At 38.5% G+C, this 9,353-nt stretch overlaps 1 protein-coding gene across 5 annotated transcripts in view; it reads right to left on the bottom strand.

Moving 5' to 3' along the window:
- The window catches only part of ETV1 (ETS variant transcription factor 1), a 126,925-nt gene that overhangs the window by 53,142 nt on the left and 64,430 nt on the right, over window positions 1-9,353 (bottom strand). For all 5 annotated transcript variants that reach the window (XM_064167253.1, XM_064167254.1, XM_064167256.1 and 2 more), the window contains one exon: window positions 4,100-4,153. In XM_064167253.1, coding sequence (XP_064023323.1) covers window positions 4,100-4,153 — 54 coding nt within the window. The remainder of the gene's footprint in view (window positions 1-4,099; window positions 4,154-9,353) is intronic.

Genomic DNA, 9,353 nt, shown 5'->3' with positions numbered 1-9,353 from the left:
CACCACCAAACTAGAAGAGCAGACCAATGTAAGCATCTGTTACTAAAACTCAACAAAACACCACCATGCTATTAAGACACCAGGCAATCCGGATTGGCACAGGGTAATCCCCATTTATAACCAATTGTATCAAGGTCAAATTACAAATCAGTGCACTGTTGACAATACCAAGTTTTCTCTGCCAACTACATCCTTTAAACATCAGCAAATCCTACCTACTTCCTCTTGTGTCTGTCATAGAAACCATCCAAACAATGGGAGCAAGCAATCTTCACCTCAACAGCTATTGACTTCGTGCAAACTGAACACTTTATTCATTTTTACTCCCAGATTGGAAAGTCCTTGCTGTTATACAGTACCCGTAAGCCTCCTCACTGATTACAAGCAGTTGAGGATCTGGCTCCTCCTCACCGCATGAAAATGGGAGTTGAAACAATAGGAAACCTTATCTGAGGAAGTTAAAGCTGGTCACCCTTCTCAACACGTGAATACTGATTGTACATGGACAGAAAACCAGCTTAACTCTTAGGAATTAGACAGGAATTTGGCAAAGTGTCACATACAGAAATCTGGGGGGGGTTGTTTGGTTTGTTTTAAAAAAAGAGCCATTCACCTTTTGGAGAAACAGATTTTGCCTTTTTGCTTTACACAGCTTTTAGAGTAATTGCTAAAAGCAGAGTCATGAGGAAGTCAGTTGAAGTAACTCCAGGTCAGCTGAAGTGTAGAAACAAATTCAGAATGGGGCAAAATTGGCCTGCCCAGCTCAGAATTTCCAAATGAATGCCTGTAAAAGTGATTGCTCCCTCTTTTTTTTTGGTAGAATTTTTATTTCTTACAAGAATAGATATGAAACAGTAAGGAAATGGCTCTATTTATTAAGTAGTTGTAGTAGTTTTTCAGTTTAACTGAAAGCCAAATCAAAAATCTTTAAAAAAACCTGACACAAATCTTTCTCCCTCAGAACACAGAAAATTCAGTTGTTACAGAAAGCAGGTTACAAGAAATCAAACGTCATTGTGATCGCTCTGAGCTAAGCCTCAGAAAGTTTCTTTCCGATAATTAAATACTTTTTAAACTTTGATTAGTTAAAAGGTAATCCAAGGAGGCCACGATGGAGCTTTGGACCCTGTGACAAAAAAAAAAAGTTTGGAAGTGCAGACATTTTTAGGGCTATGACAGTGGGAAAAACCTCTTCCAGTAGTGTAACAAAATAAATTCAACTTTAAACAGGTGAAGAGAAATTTGAAGTGTTACAGGGAAGCTCAACGTGGGAGGTTTTTAGCTACTAGAAATTCGCATCATTCCAGTAACTTCAATAATATCACATGAAGTTATGCTGTTGATCTCCCTCCTAATATCTAAAGCTGACACCTAACTATAAATATATACTTTATGTTTGCTTTTTGAAAAGTGACTGAAGTTTAATAGTAACTCATAATTGAAATATTCATGGTCCCAAGCTAGCTTTGAAGTTAAATCCCTAAGTGGATAAAGTGGACTGTATATCTAATCTAAACTAAATGTTTCCCTTAGTTACTAATACCAGTGCAGTTTCACTAGTTAAAAATCATTACTACAGAAAAGAAACCCAAAACCCACAGCCCTCTAAGGGGCATTTAATCCTGCTCAGCACTAGGACACAGCACATGATCTTGGCAGCATCGGCTCCTCCGCTACCTTCCACATCTTTGCTTCAAGAACTGAATAATGTGAATTCTAAGCAAGAAAGTTTTAACCACGGTTTTCCAGCACTGCTACTATTACTGACCTTTCTCACAACTCTTTTCAATATTATAAGTTTAAATGTAAGTCCACAAATCTACCTCAGGTTTGAAGTCTACTTCTCGAGCAATGAAGCTAGAAGTTAACACCACTCATTTTTGTGCCTGGACTGCAGGCTGCAACTGCTCCAGTGGAACACTGTCAGTTTCTTTACATATTCTGCATATCACACATACACCCCTACCCATATACAGGTCCATAAATGACATTTGTGTAGCAAGACACGGCTTGGCTGCCTCTGAAAAGAAGAGGCTGTGACCTCCTTCACTGATTTAAACCTTTGTGCTTCACCATTTTTGCCTCAAACCAGTGCACTAAACACCACACCTATGAAAGCTTGTCCATCCTCTACCCTCCTTACAAAGACCTTTCAAACTCAAATTTAAGAACCCCAGACAGCCAAACGCTTCTGTCAGGCTGCTGTCAGTAACAGGGGGAGCATTGCACGGATTTACAGATTATATATAGTAAGTCCTTATAATAGAGTTTGAAGGCAGGTTTGGATCCTAGAGAAAAGAGTCACAATTGTGCTACTTCTGCAGCAGTAATTTCCCCACGGCTTTGGTTATGTTGATCTCCGCTCCTGTTTCACAGAGCCCACAGCTACACACATTATATCCAAGCCTATGTCTGAAACTCCATAACCTTTGCCAGAGTAACTCTCCAGGAAGCTCTCCTGACCTTTACTTAAGATAAAGAAACCAACTGAAATGAAGAAATAAATGTTCCTTTGATAATAGTGTGTAAGCTGTGGCTAAGGAACATTTGAAATACAAGAGCATTAATAAAGTAGCCATATTAGGAGAATTTCTTTATCACCAAAAGCAATGGCCAGCTTCAATGGGGCTTTTCATTCACAGTTCACAAATTATTTTCCAAGACTCACTGACTTGTGCAACGATAATTGTGGGTTAACAGAAGCCCTGACTGAACTTTGTACTCTTACACAAAGGATGTATGCATACATGACTATATTTGGACACAGTTCCACATGTAGGATAATGTATCTGATTTTCGACTTAAAGAATAGGTTTGGCTTTTGCATTATACTTTTTTTTTTAAGTCTTTGAAGCAAAGATAAAAACCAAAAAACTCACAGCCTTTTTACAAAGGACAGCTCAAGAAGTTTAGAAGTGACTGAGAATACCAGGGTCCAGGGGATGAAAACACTTTCTGTTTTACTCCTCCCACAAAATCTTGTTATGAACACTCTCACCAAATTCTTCTTCAAACAGTTTCTGAAATAACCAGGTAAAAAATCCTCAAGAAGATTCCTAAGGAAACTCAACAAGTCCGAGTTTGCTTTTAGGTTTAAGACTATTTTAATGCAATTGCTTCTAACCTAATTTTAACATTTTAATACACAAATGCTGTATTTAACACCTATCTGGTTTAGTGGACTGCAGTGATTCACTCTGATAGGATCAATTATTTAAGTTATTTAGCAACACAGAAAAGCTGCTCTATGTTCTAGGGCAGTCAGCAAGCACTGTATAGAAGAGCCATCCGAGGACAGAAAAAAGCCTTGCCATGAGGAAGAAAGATGCATAAAGAAGCTCCAAGAAGTCTGTGACTTTGTCAGATGTTTCTCAGGCCATTTCTTTACTACGCCCTTGCAATCACCCAAACCCACAGTACAGCAGGTACCGAAAGGGAAGCCAGCATTCACTGAGTAATAGCATTCTAGCAGGTAAAGCAAGATTTGATGGATATAGGCAAAACATAAAATAGAAAAAAGTTTGGACACATGTTAGGTAAAGCAGCAAACAATGCAAAGCATCCATCTTAACGTAACTCCTGCTTCCTCCCATTAATTCAAAGAGGAATTCTGTATAAGCAACAAAATGCCACATGCTAAGATAACTTGAAAACATCCCAGCAGCAGTTGCATTTGGTTATGTGGATACACTCATTTATTTATACACAAAACGTACTCAGCAGCCCAATTTCTGCTCAGCAGAGCTGCCTCCTACATCCCACAGCATCTGATCCATACCGGCTCAACTCTACTCACTCTACGGACAGCAAAATTCCCTCCACTTCAACAATCTGCGTTTTCTCCTGTTTCTCTGGGGCTGGGGGGAAGAATTACAGGAGAGGACCCCAGCTGAAGGTGATACCTTCAGCCTAAAAAACTTCTTTTGGCTGCATGTCAAAACACAACCAGCTTTCTCTATTCATCCCACTTATGTCACCGACCGGTGAAAGGATCTAGCACATGACTGCACATGACACAATAAACAGCAAATATGAAAACCCAAATACAAATATACCAATACATATTTTTAAAGAAAGTGTTGATTCATACTATACTTACAACTTTCAGCCTGATAGTCTGGCACAAACTGCTCGTCATTGTCAGGTACCTGAGCTGAAGAAAGGAAAACAAAAACAAAAAACAAACAAACAAACAAAAAACAAGGAAAGAATTAAAAGAAGCCATTAAAGCATAAATAAAAGACTGTTGTGCTTAACTTGAAGCACGGCCAAGATTAAAATTAGGATTCTTTTTTTTGCTCCTCATTGTTGAGTATGAAAATCAGCAAGCGCATCATTTTAATATCGGATAAACCCTAGGGTGAAGCTGTGCGGTGCAGCGCGAGTCCAGAGCAGCCCTAGCACGGAGTGATGGGGATGGGAGGACATGAAGCCTGACTCCAGCACTGGCCCTGCCTCACTCCCTGCATAAGGGTCTGGACCTACCACACCACTGGTCAAGTCCATCAGTGCTCATTTTCTAAGTATCTGCATGGAAAGTCTGCATAAATCCAAATTCTGGTGTTTGATACTTATGCATCTTTAAGCCCCAAACACCACACCTTTGGCTTATTGAAAAGCAATTCCCATTTTTCGTGGCAGTCAGCCAACACAGTAGTTTTTTTGTTATTGTTTTAAATACCCAAGAAGTAATGTAACAGGTTACAAAATTCCCAGTTTAATAACATTTCAGACATTGAAAAACAAACAAAATACAGATTTACTTAAAGCAAGACTCACTAATAACACCCACTCCCTTTGCTTATGATCATCTGTGCTTTTGGGAAACACCACAAACCTGAGCTACAAAACTGCTTCACAGCCAGCTGATACATCACTTGGTACCACAATGCCTTTTCGTTGTGTATCTAAAGACATTATCCATCTCTCAAGGTGTGTTTTAAGTTCCTTTAAGCTAAAATGCTGCTAAATGTGTATTACAGGTGAAGGCATTTGAACAACTGCACTACACGATGTTGAGAAGCAGTATCCTCAGAGCACAACCGGTTCTGGGAACATCCCAAGAGAGATCCAGCTTCTTGCATCTGAACTTTGCCTCGCTTTTCCTCCGCGTACAACAACAGGACTCAACACAGCAAAGCTGCGTAAAATTACCTGTTTGAAAATATTTTAATTGACACAGCTCTTGTCTGAAGACAAGCAAAATAACTCTGATGATCTTAATTAAAAAGTTAAGATCTGCCACGATCCAGTTACCCAACAAGATTTGAGAGGCAAATACCGTTTATATAGTAATTTACTGAAAATGTGACTATCAAACCATTCAACACATTAAATGATTAAATGTAACTTTCATGCCCTTCAGAATGCTTTCTAGATGAGGAAGCACACGTTCCCTTCTTGAGATGTGCAGTTATTACTAGCTTGGACAGAATTTGTTTGACTTAAAAAAGCATATTTAACTACAGTTATTTTGAACGTGCATTGCGGTACTCTCCATGGATCAGATCTCCACGCTTTACTTGGGATATATCTTCAATGGCTTAAGGGAGAATTATTTGCCCTGGATAAAGAGTTCAGAATCAGGCTCATTATGCTGAAAAAGAATTGTTTTGTTCTCGATTTTCAAAGAAATGTTTAAAGTCCTACTGTCTTAATTGCAGCAAATGCCCCTTAAGAACAAATTACCTCGGGAAATCTGCAAACAGAGATCTGAAAAGAAGTGTGAATAAAACAAATACAGGAAGTGTAATTAGCATTACTCCGAAAAAAAAATAAACATAGTTATTGTTCCTTTGTTGTTCTGAGGGTTTTAATTGTAACAACATTACAGTAGCCTATGCTTTAGAAGAAAGCAGTATCTTTGAGATCACGTTAGCTCCTCAAAGTCTGAAGCTGCAAAAAACACGTATTTTACCACCCAAATATCCCCAGTATTTTTGATGCACTGTACTTCTTCGTTGAGAAAAAACACAGGACTTGTAACAAAAATGAACCCTGGCATGATGAGCCCAAATACTAACACTCTACAATTGCTGACATTTCAGGCAATTCACTGCATGCTAATATTAGGCATCTTCCTTATAAAAATGCCAAATATTTGACTGCCGCAGAAGAATCCAATTATGAAATCAAGGTACCTTACTTAAAAACCAGTTCCTAAAGACTTCTTACATTTTCCAACAGCCTCTGAAGGGTGAGTACATTCAGAGTTCAAGTCATTGTATCGAGGAATTTCTTGCTCACAGAAGACACATCCCACACATTTTTCTTAATCCAGCTCTCATTTTCTAATGCGGCGCAGAGGTTAGTACCGCTCTGATTTTTTCATAAGCACACATGTATTTTTTTTGGTGTGCACACATATGTGTGTAAATTTGGGAATCCAGGTTATCTGGAAAAGGCTAAAAGACAACAAAGCCTCTCCTGTTGAAACTGGAAGGCTGTATCTACTGATTCAGGAACTGGGACAGGATTCTTACATAACTTTCTAGAGCGTACTCTGCATACCAGTCTGCTTCACCAATGCTTTATTCTGATTTTATCAGTGTAACTGGACTCAGAGCAGAATAAATCTCTTGTGAAGATGTATTTACGAATCAGTAAATGATATTTGGGTCTTTTTCCAGCCGAAGATTAAGGAAAAAAATAAAATACATCTGGTGGAACTCTCATAGAAAGCAATCTTACCAGATTCTGTCATTACCCCTCGTTTTATCCAGAGTAAACAAGGGAAATATACTTCATTCATGGATCCCCCAAATTTATGAAGGCTTGTTTACAGAGATAAAGGTACACCACTTTATCAGTTGTCTAAAAATAGGTGGAGACTACGTTGTCAAAACGTATTTTAAATACAATATTGACACAGCCTTAAAAGCCTCTGTGGGATAAAGAGTACAGCAAGTCAAGAAGTGTCTAAAACCTTGTCAAATATAAACAAAACAAACAACAACATCCAAAATGTTCAAACTAGGAACATACATTTCCTACTGGAATCTAATTTTAGTAGCATCAGTACCTTAGAAACAAGCCCACAAGCCTATGCAAAGAAATTAAAGGGACCTTTGATGTGCTGGAAATAAGAACTCCAATTATTCCTTCATGTAAGCTGATATTTTTGAACGAGCACACCTGAAACTTGCATGCTATCGTACTGCCCAAATCCAAGCAACCACCAGCCCAATACACAGACTTCTTCCACCAGCATCCTGCTACGTGAGGGCAAATCGTTGGGACACATCATCCCATTACTCTAAGGGAAGAAGGCTTTTGTGCCTTGAGTTTAGATAATTACAGGCAGGCTTTGTAGCAAATTAAACAGACAAGTAAAGACACCTCGACCTGAAAGTCTGAAAACGTAACTTTTAGGGTTGCAAACTGTACATTTATATGCGGATGCCATTCATTTCCTCTCTTCTTTTACTCACAAGCACTGTAATTCAGCAAGGCTGCCATAAAATCTTCATTGGTCTTCTGTTAACATACTCAACACAAGACAGAACGCATAAATCACATAAACTTTGGGGTTCTTTTTTCGTTTTTAGTTTTACTTTGCCATTCAGAGGAAAATTGAGAAAGATATCTGAAATTATCATCTGAGTATTTCCCTGAGCTACTTAATTATGGGGGTTTGAGAAGGCAAGTATATTCCAAAAGACTAATAAAAGGTTTTGAAGGATATTAAGCACGTGGCTTTTACTGCTAATAGCAGAAGCAGCTACATTAGTTCACTTTACATTCAGAGCCATCAAGTCTCAGACTCCTGAAGCAGACAACATCTGCAGCATAAACCACCCAGCTCAACCTACATTATTACCAAAAGTTTTTCCTTTTTTCTTCTGACTACAGCTATAATGTCTCGAGAGGATGTGGGAAGTGCACAGAAATGTTAATGATGATCTTGAGGATGTTATCTGTCTAGATTTTACAGTTTTGCTACCTACTGAGCTGAAATCAGTTTGCCAAAAGCAAACAGTCACAACGTGAAAATACTTCAGACTTGGTTTTAGGGCTTAAGAAAGCCTTTCAAAAGCTGAACTCACAGCAAAAGCAATTTGGGGGGGAAAAAAAAAACCAAAAAGAAAAGAAAAGGTTTCGACCTAGGGCCTCTTAGCTTGCTTTCAGTGCAAGTAAACAAAAATAAAAAGTCCCCGTTAACAAGCATCCAGGACAAAAGGAGTTAATATTTAATTAAAACCAGCTCTATCCACTGTAACAATGACCTGGAGCCAAACAAGGCAGAAGATGTATGAGTCATTCTTTCTGCCAGTGAATGAGACAGCTGATCTCCGAAGCAATTCCTCAAGACAAGCAGTCAGAACTGGAGTTCTGCCTCCATTCACAAAAACACAGTCCAGCATGAACCATGTGGCCTCAACCACAAGCTTTTCATGTCACACCCTTCCAGAAAGCTACAGCAAAGTAAACTTGAACTTTAGGCATAAACACACTGATTTCACTGCTTTGTCTCAAGATGCAGCACAGACCTGCTGAGGAACGTTATTTAAAAAATGAAAAGTTAAGTGAATTATAAAGGGCTGAAATTTAACTCTTCCTTTTCCCAGCCACAAACTGCTTCCAAAAGCTCAGCTGTACTCCAGGGAAAGGTGTTCCAGTTAAAAAAACAAAACGGAAACTTTCCAGAAAAACAAGAAGCTGCAAACCTCCTCGCTTCACTTAAAACTTTATTTTGGGCAGCAGAACGCTTCCTGTGGTACTGTGTTCTCTGACCTCACACTTCACTTTTAGAGCTAAGAGCAACTCGTTTTAAAATATCAATCCATTTATTCTAAGTGGTAAAAGAAATCAAAATTGACAGGAAATTATATGTGAACAGCAGTATTCTGGCTTCAGCAGAAGTAAGACTTTGGGCCTCACCAGTAATAAGTCTTAAGAGTTTTCTTTGATTCATTGTCACTTCTGAAAGATGGTATAAATTTAAGTATTCCTGAAAGAGCTAGGAGGGGGGAGGCTTGGTTGTTGCTCTGTTTGGGGTTTTTTTTTTGGTTTTTTCCTTTGCCCAGGGAACAACTGTTTCTAACAAAGGAGCATTCAGGAGGCAAAACAGTGACAAATTTCCAGATAGTAAAAAAAAAAACAAAAAAACTATTTCCTATAAGCACTGCATTTGCTGTCAAAACAACCCAAGCCCCTTTTTACATAACGTGAGAAGCTCTAACTAATAAACTTAAACGCAGTTCAAAACTAACTCCAGATCTCAAAAATTCTTCCTTATGTGAATAATCCCTAGGAATATGAAGATGGGTTTGCAGAATCTGCTCTTCATTTGCTGCTATACTAAAACTGAGCACAAAAAAAAAAGTTAGCTAAAAGGGAACAGAGAGATTTAA

Source organism: Pogoniulus pusillus, chromosome 28, assembly GCF_015220805.1.
Source record: "Pogoniulus pusillus isolate bPogPus1 chromosome 28, bPogPus1.pri, whole genome shotgun sequence".
NCBI classification, from domain to species: domain Eukaryota; kingdom Metazoa; phylum Chordata; class Aves; order Piciformes; family Lybiidae; genus Pogoniulus; species Pogoniulus pusillus.
Note: the sequence above shows the minus strand (reverse complement) of the source record. Positions and strands in the feature narration are given on the sequence as shown.